Source organism: Mustela nigripes, chromosome 10, assembly GCF_022355385.1.
Source record: "Mustela nigripes isolate SB6536 chromosome 10, MUSNIG.SB6536, whole genome shotgun sequence".
NCBI lineage: Eukaryota > Metazoa > Chordata > Mammalia > Carnivora > Mustelidae > Mustela > Mustela nigripes.
Window position 1 is genome coordinate 54395161 of NC_081566.1, and position 13560 is coordinate 54408720.

The following is a 13560-nucleotide window of genomic DNA, read 5'->3' on the forward strand; positions in this document are numbered from 1 at the left end:
TGACATCTTAGTGATAATACCATTGAAGCTGTTGCTACTTGCTTTATAATCAGCTCTTACAAGTAAGTTCCTGGCTGGCCAAGCACCCAAAAGAATGGGTGACTTATTCAGATTCCACTTTAGAAGGAGAAATAAGAAATCACAGACCGAGGACTCCCCCCTCCCCACCAAAGATCAGTGATTTGGTAAAGGAACAGCCCCTTCTGCCCTTCTGAGGTCTGTTTGGGTTTTCTGAGGGGAAACGTTTCCACATCCAAGCTCAAACCTCTGCATTTGGGGCTCTGGATGGTAATGAGAAAGGAACAGAGGCGGGAGCGGGCTGGAGTTCCTGGCTTTAACTGAAAGTAGCTGAGCAGAACCAAAGCTGGATTTTGGCTGATTCCTCGGGTTCTGAAGCATCCGTTCTCACCTGTAGATACATCTTCTGAAAAATCATATTGATTTGGATAATATTGGATAAAATTTAGTCATTCATTTGTCCCTCCTCACAGTAGAAAGCCTTGGGTTGTTAAGTGTGTTGATGGAAGTTACTGATCAGACCAATGAACTACAACCGGAACTGGGGCTGTTTTACCCACTAAGCTCTTCTCCCCCCCACCCCAGAATGAGCCCTAGAATGAGATGACTGGTGCTAGCTTGTCTTGGAGAGAGACATGTTTCAGAAGAAATCCGCTGTCACAAAATATCACCATCAGCAGTGGAGCTATATAGAGAGAGTCATGTCTAATTTCATTAATTCTTTGGCACTGGCCTCCAGACTCTAGAAGGAGGGTCTTGAGTCAAGCTGACCCTGGGTCATTATATGTTCAGGATCAGCAGCTTGCCCTTTCTCAGCAGCATTTGCTGGGAATTCTCTAAGTAAAGTAGAAGCTTATTTTTATTTGTATTTTTTTTTTTTTTAAGTAGAAGCTTATTGTAGTACGTGTTGGGAGGAAATGTCCCCCGATGGACAATCCTGAGAGAAATGTTTGTAGGGAAGGTTTGGAGGAGTTGAGGAGGGACTGATCTGACACTGAGTTTACTGGAGCATCGGTAATGGCATTTAATAATGTTTATGGTATCACTGCAGTGAGGAAGCCTTTATCACTATCTGATAGACACTTTCACATGACATGAAACCCCTACTTACTCAGAACAATTGGGTAGCCTTGAGGTCAAGTGAGATTTTGTAAAAGGCCTTTTTAAAAAAAGTTCATTTTATTTTATTTAAATTTGATTAATTAGCATATAGTGTCTTACTAATTTACGAGGTAGATTCAGTGATTCATCAGTTGCAAATAACACCCAATGCTCACTCCATCGTAATGCCCGCCCGCCACCCCATTCCCCCACCACCTCCCCTCCAGCAACACTCGGATGTTTCCTAAAGCTGCGTCTCTTGTGGTTTGCCTCCCTCTCTGATTTCATTTTAATAAAAGGCCTTTTTGAAACTGTAAGTCATAGAAGCCTATAACACAGGGTCTCAAATTTTACCATGCAAAAAATTCCCTGTATCACCAGTGGTGCTTAGTATAAATGCGGATTCCCAAATCCTTGTCTCCTAGCCTCCATCCAGATTGTGATTCGGTCGTTTTCAGGTGGGCCCAGAAACCTGCACCTTGATGACAAGGCCAGGTGATTCTTAGGCAGGAGTTCAGAAAGACGCTCTAGAAACACCGTGCGTTTTTGTTTTGTTTCATTGCTTTGTTTCTTAGCTGTGTCATCCCAGGCAAAATGTACCTCAGAACTTTTGCAGTTAATATCATAATCTTTTAGACATTTTGTAAGTTACCCATACAAAATTTTAATTCCAGGGTCCTTTCTGTCTTACGACTTCTGCGAGTGGTCATCCTCCATGATCAGTTAGTGAATGTCCAAGTACTTCTAAAAAAGGATTTTTTCTTTAAAACTAATTGTCTTGGATTTTTGTAGCTTTTCACATTTTATCAAACATTTCACATTCACCGAAGCCTCACTGATCTACAAAAGTGTATTCCTACCACGATGCCCCTTGACTCCTATAGACTGTTGAAATCCATCTGTGAAAAAATGAAGGATTGCTTTCTCTGGCCTAAATGATCACTATAGCATCACTAAGATCTCTACCCTGTTCATGGTCTTTACTTGTGAGGCCTTGGGTCAGCACCGGGGCACCCTTTCTTGGCCCTGCTTAAATAAACAAACAAACACCCCCCCCCCCAAAAAAAAAAATGACAGAGAGAAAGGATTTAATACTGCAGCTTTATGGCATAGTAAAAGTAAACCAAAGGGGCATACTTGAGGCCTGCTTGGTGGAAATTGCAAATGACCCTAGTTACCTGGCCTTGGTCCTAACCCAGACTTCCTTTGACCTGTGCGACCCCGAGCAAACTCAGGGATCTGGATTCTGTTACTAGAACCGTCCCTCCTCTGCACCACAACATCCACTGGCCTGAAGAAGGTGCTGTTTCCCAGGAAAAGGAGTGAAATCCCCCCAAGAACCGCACAGGGCCATAGTTTGAAGCAAAAGCATTGCTCACAAAGCGGCTTCCTCTGGCCTGTTTTGCCTTTCCCTGGTTGCATTCTCTGAGATTTTTATTTAAGATAACTTCCAGCGTCTCTTGTTAGAGGTCAGATATGAAGGGGAAGATTTTGTTTGACTTGCTAATCTTGTGACAAACAGTTTATACCCAGTGTAGCTTCCTGTCTTTGCTGACTGGTTCTTTGAGGGAATTTGCTCCGGGTTAAGGCTGTGGAGCGCCTCTAAAAATAAACAACATGGGCGCTTCTTGGTGAGAACATATGTGAGCAGATGGCAGCCGGTAACAGCATATGGTGGCAACGTGAGAGCAGCATGGTACAGAAAGCCATGAGGGGACCTTCCTCGTCCACGCCTCAGCAGGCCATCCAGGGCCCCATGGTCCCGGTGACACAGACTTCTGACCAGGAGATGTGTCCCACTGAGGTGTGAAAGCATGTCCCAGGGGGTGGGGGGGTCTTGTTAGTGGACTCAGTGTTGGAGACGGTAAGTTACAGGCTATGGAAAAGGGCTTCCTTGTCCATTTTCAAATCGAGAGATAAAAGGCACAAATCTGCCAAAAAAGGAACAAACAGAGGACTCCACAAGGCCTTTGGTCTTCTGTCAAAAGAAGTTTTCAAGTCTGGTTTGCCGAGGGACGGGGCTACTTTTGGAAGACATGCCCTAGACGGATGGCAGGTGCACAGAGGTTAAATCCATGTAAGGCGCTAGGGAAGAAGTACATTCACCCCAGGCCTGGAAGCCAGTCAGGGGTGTGTCTATCAAATTACTTACATAACTAATATTATTACATCCCTTGATCGCCTCTTATTTGCCAGTCTCTTAAATATATCATCTCACTGTGATTGTCCTAAAAACCCCCAGGGGTAGCTTGATGTATGCTTCATGTAGAAACCAAGGGTTGGGTGAATCGAGGCCCTTGTTCAAAGACTCACGGGAATTGGGTGACGAAAGTGGGGGCTCCGATCTACATCTTATTACACCGAAATCCTGTATTTGTCATCGACTCGACCTCAGATAGAACACCCAGCAGTGTTTTCTCTTCCATTGCATGTATTTTTTTGGTGTATTTTCTTTTTCTAAGAATATGGCTGGCAATATACAAGATGTTGCCATTATTTTAAAGAAAAAAAAGTTCAAAATTTCACGGGTTAATAACTATGATGGGAGATAATGTTTAACCTATCCTGAGAAGACCTAGATGTTTAAACTGTCACCCAGAAGCACCCAACTAAGATACACTTGTATTCTTGACCCATTCAAGGGGTTTTCATGTGAGGGTTCGGAAGGATGACAGGTGTTTTAAGGAAACCGAAATCTAGGCCAACCAAATGAAACATGGGGTTTAATCATCATTGGTAGGCTGTCTTTTGTCCAAGGAGGTCGAGGCCTTCCCTGTTCATCTCTGACATAAGTCACGGTATTTATTTTACCATTTCTGTGTATAAATTGTACCCTGCGATGTTGATGCTAGAGCGTGTTAAAGGGAAAACGGAATTCAGGAGCCTGACTGGTGGTTAAGGGATGCTGAGAGATCTGGGAGCAGAATCCAGAATCCCTCCGAGATCCTTGGTCCCCGAGGAGGGGGGACCTTCTGTGTGTGGGGGAATGAGTGCCTTCAGAGAGCCAGCTTCGACTTTGAATCTTTGTATAGCTCTGTGCAAGGCATCACCTCAGTCAAATAGCTAATGACTGTGCTTTTTAAAACTCCTAGCTGTCTGCCCAGTTGTTACAACGCCCTCTGGCTCAGTGGGCAGCTTGTGCGCCAGGCCGTCCCAGGTGCTCTGTGGGTACCCTGGTGAGTACATTTGTCTGCTTTATACCTCATTTGACGTAGTGCTATCACGTCCATCTTCGGTGTCTGTCTCCTGTGGGGGAACTTGTCAGAGGCCAAAGAGAATTCGGGTTGCAGCCTTGGAGCTGAACAGTCACAAAGGTGCCCCAAATTTTTAGTCCGTAAATGACGATCTGATGGCCGTATGTGCAAGAAGGGGTTGCGGGTACATGAGATCTGTGTTCCGGGAGTGACGTGGGGTTTAATACGGATCTGCTGACCCTGCTCTCCCCCACCCCCTATGGTCGATGCTCTCTGGAGGGTTGAGCGAGTGTGGCCAGATTATCAGGGGTCCTTTCTGGGTGTCTTTTTTAATATCTATGTTATTATGCCTGGCATATAGTAATTGCTCAATGAATGTTTCTCGTACTGAACTAAAGGGGACGAAGGAGCTTTTCTTTCCTTTGAAGGTCTGGAGGGAGGCGTGTGGGAATGTTGCCATTATTTGTGACCTTCTGGGTGACATGAGAAATGGATTGCCATGGGGCAAGCCTTTGGCTGACTGGCCCTGGGAGCTCGCCACTGAGCCCTGAGTGCAAACCCCTTGGAGCCAGTGCTACATGCCAGGCTGAGGAGCTCTGAAGCCCGAGGTCTCCATGCTTTCTGATTCGGAGCATTAATCAATTCCGTCAGCTATTATTGAGTGCCTACTGTATGCTGAGCAGTGAGATCACGGCAAAGATAGGACTTAGTGATCCTGATATGTAAGAATTCAGGGGTCCAGTTTTCCCTGATCCATGTTCAAGAAGAAATGAAATAGACTCATAATCCTGGCCTTGTGGTTCACTCATATTTTTGAAACCCCAAGAAGGTTCACATTGTACTGATGCTAAGTGTGGACCGAGGTCCCAGATATGGACAAAAGAAATGCTTTTATTACCTTAGTAGATACCTAGTTTACTGGGATAGCCTACTGTACAATTTACCATGCCTAACCTTGCTTCTTAGGAATCAAGGAACAAAGAATTAAAGTCATTTATTTACAGTGGTTTAAGCTGGGTCTCCTCAAAAAAGAACAGATTCTATTGGGACTACACATTTATTTTCATGTATAAAGTGGCTAGAAGTCGCTATGTGAATAAAGAGTAAAAGGTTTAATCTATGCTTTTAAATTTCCCTTTTGTGAGACAGATTATTATTTTGTTTTCAACCTCGACGTTTTTATTTTATTTCACTATCTAAACCAAGGATTTAATTGTCTGGTGTTTTCCCCACGAGCTTTTTGGAAAAGAAAAGGGAAGGGAACCAGAGAAGGAAAACATTTGTTGAATCCCTCCTGTGTCCTGTGTCCTCCCCATGCTGGTGGGTCCCCACGTGACGGGAAACTGGGGCTTGGACAGGAAAATACCTTGTGCTCGGTCACAGCACCCGAGGGGTGGACGGCAGAGCCAGAATCCGAATTCAGGTCTGGCCTCCACCAGACCACAGAGCCCGCAGGCTCTCTGGCTTTCTTTTGCCTTCCCTTGGCCCTCCCGTCTCATTAATTTTTGTAATTGTCTTAGTGACTACTTTGGATTCATTTCCTTTTCATCTTTTCCTCCCCTAGTAAACAAGTCGAGAGGCCTACCATCATTCTCTGGGTGGTTTTTCTTCTCAGACACTCCTCGCCTGGGGTTATTTTCGGTCATTTCATGGCTGCAAGCCGCCCTCTTTCTTTGGTGAAAACACACTGGAAACCCACCATGCTCTTCAGCGAGTCTGGGAAAATCAGGAGTGTCTCTGAGGGCGTGGAAGGGAAAGAGCGCGAACTCCACGGGGATCCCGCACAGCGCCAGGCTCCTCCGCCCCACCCCGCCTCCAGGCCTGCGGACCCCTTTCAGCCTTTCCACAGAAGACTTTTTTTTTTTTTTTTTTTTTTGAGCATTTGGTCTCTGTTCTTAGAAATAGTAATTGAGTAAAAATGTAAGTGAGTGGATGCCAGGGGGCAAGTGTCCAGGGTCAGGGTGAATTTCTCCATGCTGAGTGTGATTCTGAGCACTCGTTAAGTGGAGGCTGGCCTGTGCCAAGCAGCTCGAGGGCCATCCCTGTCACCTTGTGTGAACCGCCTCTCCATTCCAAGGAGATGCTGGGAGCGGCTGGGGGGAGCGCAGGGCCCGTGGCGCCTCTCCTTATTCTCACTCTCTAACCTGGGAGCAGTTGATAACGCCGTGTCCTGACACCCGGGGTTGGACTGGCACAGCGTTTGCGAAAGAAAATCCTCTGGAGGATGCAGTGGTCCTTGCTCCGCACAGCCTATGTGGCTGCTGAATCATTTTTCTTTTTTTAAAATCATTCGCCCCCAAAGTCTGGGTTAAGATAACGTTAGCTTGCCTGAAGCTTTTCCTACTGAGATCTAAGAACCTAGACGATCGGCAGTGGAGGCAGTCTGTCTGCAAACATGGATTCAAAGTGGTGAAGAGGAATTCAGATGGCTTCGGAGTTTGGGTTTTGTGTTTTTTCAAGTCTTTACTGAGTACGAGGCTTTGAAATAGCTCGGTGGAGGCCGAGAGATGGTGTTTTTCCAAGCGTGGCCTGCGCGTGTGTCTCCCGAGGCATCCTGAAGAGCAGATCCCCGGTCCTGGCCCAGAACCTCAGAGTCCTAATAGCAGGGCGGGGGGCGGGGTTGTGGAGCTGATGCTTGTGCGCCTGGAAGTGGGCTGCGCCGTTTGCTCTGACCTCACTAGAGTCTGCAGCCACTCAAGGCCAAGGATGCTCTGATCACGCAGGTCTGTTTAGTCACAGTCCTCCCGCGTGGAAAGATTCAGATGAAGCGGGGCCTCTGTGAGATCGGCTGGTTCTGCAGGTGTGGGACCTTCACCTCAGCCAACAGTCTTGATGCCGTGCTTTCCCTTCTCCCGGGTGCATACAGAGATCGAGGTAGACCTGTTGTCTGCAGGATCACACATCCGCCCCTCCCCCCCTACCCCCCTCCCCGCCCCCAGCTCGCTGTTCGTCAGGGAGGGAGCAGGGAGTGTGTAAGCAAATGAATGAGTCACATGGGGTGATGGAGGCCTAGCTTAGCAACTATGTCTGGCAGTGAATTCTTCCACCCAGGTGCCTTGAGCTGGGCCCCTAGGAGTGGGAAGGAGATTTTGAAAACTAATGTATGATGTGTAAGGGACACGTATAATGTATAAGTCGACGTATAAGGTTTAATTCCCTGAGGTCGTGTTTGGTCGAAGCGCTGCCGACCTCTTCCTGGCCTGAATCGTGTTCTCAGACATTCCACGGGGTAAGGATCTGGCCGACGATGGAATGTAAACTCCACTCGCTCAGCCAGACTCCGCTTCGAGTAACAGCGGCTTTCTGCTTCCAAAGGATGTTTTTCTCAACCAGAGGTATTAGAGCAGGTGCAAATCTGATCAGGTTTTAGAAAGAAAAGTTGAGGATAAATTACTTGGCATTTGTGCAGTCCTCTGCCGGCTGCTATTCCGATGCTCTGCTGGTTACTTTGGAACCATGACGATTTTGAATCCAGCCACACGGTACGAATATCTTATACCTGCTGTAGGACTTTTGGCTGTCCAACTGTTTAGAGAAATATCCAGTTCTTTGTGGTCTGTATCACTAACCATACTCCTTGGCTATTGAAGTTATGAAAAGAAAGGGGAGTCGTGTCTATTCTACTTCCCCAAAAGCCTTTAATGACAAGAACTCTACATTAATTACAAAATATAGATAGAGGTTTAAGATGAATGTCAAGTGCACGCAGAGATTGTGGGTGGACTCAGGTAGAAACAGGAAGCTGTCAGGAGACATTAGTTCATTCAGCGGTATTTACAGCGTGTCTAGGCACTCATGATGGCATCAGGGAATAAAAGAGCAAAAAATCGGGTCCTTAGAGAGGTCTACGCCTTGGAGGAAGATGAAGAATTCTTTTAAGACTTCAATAAGAATGGCAGGATTTGAAAATATTAGAGGGGAGAACATAGAGCAGGGTTGGGGATGGAGACGGGGAGTTGCGATTTCAAAGAAGCTGGGCGTGGGAGGGCGCAGGAGGAGGGTGGATTCGAAGCAGAGGCTTGAAGGAGGTCGGAGAGGAGCCTGGGGCTCTGTGGGAGAGAGCTTTTTTGGCAGAGGGAACAGCTGGTGCTGCTCCTGAGTTGTCCAGGGATTATCAGAAGTGCCCTGGGAGATGAGATCACAGAGAGGTCATGTCGGATGGGTCAGATAGAGCCTTGCAGGCCAACATCAAGTCTGTGGCTTTTCCTCTGCATCAAATAGGGCAAAGGGTGGGTTAGTCAAGGTTGTTGTGGCGGCTGCCAAGGTGGGAACCGTACACCAGTCCAGCGAGGAGGTCTCTGTGATGTTTGCAGTGCATTTCGCAGTTGCCTTTCCAGGTGAAACTTCACTCTGTCAAGAATTTCAAGTGGTGCTGAGTTCTCTCTTTGGGAATAAGTTTATAGGCAAGCTCCAGTGGGTTCTGTAGGTAGAATAGGGTTTTCGAAAAAATTTTTAGTATTCCTGAGTTACTGTCCACTGACCCCTTTTCCTTTCTAGAAAGGAGCTATGTGTGTTTTAAAATAACCTCTGGGGTCTCCCATCTGTGCTGACAGGTGTCCTTGCTGTGATGCCTTCTCACAGCGTCTGTGACCGGGTGAGCAGGGACATGTGTCCCTAAGCTCATTGGTGACCATGCGTTGGCCTAGAATGACAGACTTGGACACTGGAAAGTCAGGCTTCAAAGAGTATCTGAATCTGTCCAGATGTGCCTAGTGCCTTTGCCTAGGTTCTGAAATGTGGTCAGAAGCCAGGGAATTTGTAAAACTGTGTCTCTTGTTCGCGAGAAGCATTTCTGTTGGACCAGAGTTTGCTTTCTAACTTTTAAGCTTTGAACAGGAAGACTGGAATGTGGATTTCAGTCCCTCATCGGTATAAGAAATATCCTTTGAGTTTCCTGGGTGGCAGGTATTATGCTAGGTCCCTTGATAGATGGAGGCCTAGAGTGCAGATCCTGTTTCCAGGGAGCCTGCAGCTGAGTGAGGAAGTCAAGCACCCCAACCAACCAAGCCAAACCAAAAAAGCCAGTATTGTGTGGTTGATTCTAAGTAAGAGTCCTGACGGGTTGGAAGAATTGCTGAACTTGTCCTGGAGAGGTACAGGAGGCCTTCCTGAAGGAGGTGATATCTGCTACTTGAAAGACAACCTTTGCCATGGCAGTTTGGCAGTCTTCAAGCAGCCAGAGGGAGCGGCTTATGCTTTCTGGAAGGAGATGTGTCCTTCGCATTGTCCCCTTCCTCTGTGAGCTTGCGTGGCTACCATCTTGCTGAACCAAGAAACAGCAGAAGCCCTTAGTATTGATGGAGTTCCTTCAGGAGACCCACTCTGAAATACTGAGGCCAGAGGGTAAGATCTTTATATTGAGGATTTGTTATTCAGAGCTGATACGTTCAGAAGACGTGATTTGTCTGTGGCGTATAAAATCCATTATACTGTGACGGGCAGTGGTGTAATGGGACTCTGTGGAAAACGGCATTATTTCACAAGCTCAAGGTCACTATCTAGAGCTTTCTTTTTCCTCTCAATGGCATACCACAAAAATGAATCTCTTGCTCATATCATATGGGTTTGTGGGTTGGCTGTGGCTTGGTTCCACGACATCCTCATTCTGGGACCCAGGGAAAGGGGCAGCCTCTAACCCAGGCATGCTGAGCTCACCGCCACACAATGACATGGGCCGTTTTCCCTGCCCACATTGGCCACACCTGGTTTCAACAGGACCGAAAGGGAGAACAAAGGTGGGGTCAGGTGGCAATGGGCCCAGGAGAGCGGGACGGACATCTTGAACAGGTGATGCAGTTTACGACAGCGTAGGTGGCGGATTTGGGAAGGGAGAAAGATTTCATTCCTGTTAAAAACTTCCTATATGGTGTGTTTTGCATGCTTGGATCCTCTCTGTTGCTTCATCTTTGGAATTATGGGGAGCTTTGTAATGGATATTTACGAAATAATCAGTGGGTTGATTTTATAACAGACAGAAGTGTCGTTCTCCATTTTTATATTTGACTGGCTTTTCCAATGGAGCCAACTCTACCTGGTATAAATGGCCCCGTTGGTAGTATGGGGTTTCTGAAGGAAGCCCTCCTGTGTTGTGTGAAATGCATGTATGTCAGGGACACTCTGAAACCCAGGATTACCCCCCTTAGCTTTAGGGTCTCAGGTTGCCACCGTGATCCTGACATGCCCAGCCCTATCTGATAGATGTCGTCCCCAGTAAGACCCACGCTCCCTTCCCGGAGAGCAGAAGTCTACAGGTGCTTCACTGCTGGCCGGAGGGAAGGCGGATTTCCCATTTCCTATTTCTCTCTCTTGTGTGAGGCCCATGCCAGTTTAACAATCTAAACATCACGTGCCTCGTGGTTCCCGAGAATCCAATCTAACCTGAACCTCGGTTGCCTGGCAATGACCTGCCCAGTTGGCTGCTTCGATTCCTGCTCCTTCCCGCTGTGCTCCGTGAGCGAATGGAGAGAAACCCTGCTGGCGTGGGGCATCTCCGGTGGGACCTGGCACGCAGGGACGGCCACCCATCCTTTTGCCCATTTGTCCTGAGCGGGCTGGGTGGCTTGGTCTAGCGAGCTCGCAGTCATCTTGGCAGCCTCTCCTTCGTCTCCTTAGGAGCTGCCGAGGCTGAGCTTTTCCACCCTGCCCTTGAGGTCAGGGGTGGGAAAGAGCAGCGAGAACCAGAGCGTTGTTCTGCACACGGCCGGACATCTGTGTTTCTGAATCGCCCACTGTGTGCACCATGCAGCTGCTGCAGCTGCTTCGCTGAATGTGAACTTTGTCCACCGACGGGCTCCAGATTGGTTTTGGATGCTCTGGAATCTACATGGTCAGGCCACGTTTTTCTAATATGCCTGGATCGGACCTTTGCTCTGAAGTGGAGCTGACTTCTTGTGTTTGCGCGGCGGCCCGGCTGGCGACTGTTTTCCTGCTCCGTCTTGCTGGACGGAGGCAGCTCTTTACCTGGTCCACCGCCTGGTTCAGGGGAGCAGGAGGGCAGCTCCCTGTGGGACCGCCGCCGCGGAGGCTTCGGGGCTCGTTGACTTGAGTGTAAGTGTTAGGGACAGAGACTTTTCAGAAACGAGTCGGGGGAGGCACCAAGAAGGGCAAAGCTACCGGTGCGCCGTCGCCGCAGCAGGGACTTGAACTTGGGCTGCAGGTGCCGCAGCACGCAGAACCCTTACTGGAAGCGTGGATGGTCTGCGACAGGGTCCGTGGGCTCTAGTGCCAGGCTTCTCAGCCTTGCTGTGCGCTGAGCCGCTTGGGGGGCATTTAACATGCTGGGGATCTCCTCCAGAATTTCCATTGGGTTGATGGAGGGTGTGGGAGTTGGGGAGGGAGGGTGCGGTATCTTTGGTTTTCAAAAAAGCCCAGGTGATTCTAATGTTTGGTTTGAGTTAGAAGCTCTCTTTTGGGGGTTTCCTTAGCTTAGGTTCAAACTATGATTTTCTGTCCAGCTATCCTTATTATAGTATGCACAGACTTCTGTATGAAGAATAGATGTACATTTGGGGGAGGGTGTTGAGAGAGAGAGGGTGGATTCTGTCTTCAGTAATAACAAATTAAAAAAGCTGAAAACGCTTGCTGTCAGTTATTGAATAGTTGTATTAGGAACTGTGATAATCTCTATATTAGTCTTATAAGATAAATATAATTATTAGTCACTGTTTCATAGATAAGGAGACCGAGGCTTACTGACATCATGTAACTTCCCCATGGGTATGTTGCTCCTAAGTAGCGGAGCCAGAACTTGAACATGAAGTCTGTCTGACTTCAGAGCTCATCCTACTGGTCGGACCCCTAAGATGATAAACTGAAATCTGAAATTTTGGATGAAGGGATAAGATAGTCAGAAAAGGAGAACTTACTGAGAATAATATGTATCTGTATGATCAGGAAATTATTCTATTCTGAAAAAAGAAAAAAAACAGTATGTTTGGATGTCTTTTTTTTTTCTTAAATACAGTATTTTAAATACTGTGTATATATACATATACATATATATATAATTTTAAATTCTCTTAAATACATTATTTTCACTTCCCAAAACCTAGGAAAGTTCAAGATAGGCAGCAGAACCCAAGGGCTTGCACACAGATGTGGGAATGAGACGGCAACTTCTGGTTTTAGCCCATCTGGGTTCTGTGTTCCCCATTTGAGGCATGGAAATGGTTCCTTCTTCTGGGAACTGACATGAGCTGTGGTGCCTCCTTGCGGTTTATTGTCTTGTTGGGATTGTGTAATCACTGGAGCGTGTAATACAAAATCGGGTGTTTCTCATTTTGTTCCCTGGAGAGGAACAGCCTTTTTGTCGTTGTCGTTTGTTTTCCTGAAGGCTGGTAAATCTGCGTACTTACTCCAACGGCCGCATGAATCCTTTAACGTCTGTTAAAAGTCCAGAATGGTCCCCCGGCTCAGGCTCTAGAAATTCCACCACAGGTTCCTGGCAGTCCTATCTCGCCCCATACATTTAAAAAAGTGCTGCAGATCAAGGCACCCGGTAAATATTTGTTCAGTGAGGGAGTGAATGAATTTTGCAAATGTGGGCCATGATTGAACAGTGCTTTGCATGTTGCTAAGGATTTCTTGGTGAACGGAGGAAGGTCTTAGTTTGTTGGTAAGCTCCCCGTTTCTGCCTGGGGCCACATTGTGTGTTCACCAACTCCTAATTGCCTACCTGGGAGACATTTCTGTACACGAAACAGCAGTATTAATAATAGGCTTTCAAAAAACCCCAGTCACCAGCCTCTGTTGATCTCTCGTAGCCTTGATGAAAGGATCCTGACTTTTTCTTCGTTCAAAGTAGCATCTTTAGTATTGTGAATTAGAAAAAGTGCAGAGTCCCCAGGGCACCTGAAGAGCAGGAAGGGAAGCTACTTGACAGCCCGTGTGACAGGGAAGCCCCACTTTGATGCCGTCTGGCTGTGGATCGTCCTGGAGGGGACACCTGGATTGCTTCCTGCTCCTCTGTGAGTTTGAAGGGCTGTCACTGCAGGTTCAAAAGGGACAGTTAGGCCTGTGTGCTTGGGTCTTTAGCCACACAGCATGAGTATTTTTAGGGCTCTTCTTGTGTCAATCTGATGTCTTCTTGAGGGTTTAACACATGCAGCCTGCACTGAACAACTTTGAAACAACTCTCAGGGTAGTGTGGGAGGGTTGCATCAGCACTAAAGCCTTCAAGCAGTGTTTTTTCTCTTTCTTTCTTTTTTTTTTCTTCTTTCTTTCTTTCTTTTTTTTTTTTTTTTTTTTT

General features: G+C 47.1%; 1 protein-coding gene across 3 annotated transcripts in view; it reads left to right on the plus strand.

The window, feature by feature from the left end:
• The window catches only part of TGFB2 (transforming growth factor beta 2), a 77143-nt gene that overhangs the window by 10429 nt on the left and 53154 nt on the right, over positions 1-13560 (plus strand). For 2 of the 3 annotated variants that reach the window (XM_059413348.1, XM_059413350.1), the window contains exon 2: positions 4212-4295. The exons of the other annotated variant lie outside the window; for it this stretch is intronic. In XM_059413348.1, the coding sequence (XP_059269331.1) occupies positions 4212-4295 (84 nt within the window). The remainder of the gene's footprint in view (positions 1-4211; positions 4296-13560) is intronic. 3 annotated transcript variants of the gene reach the window in all.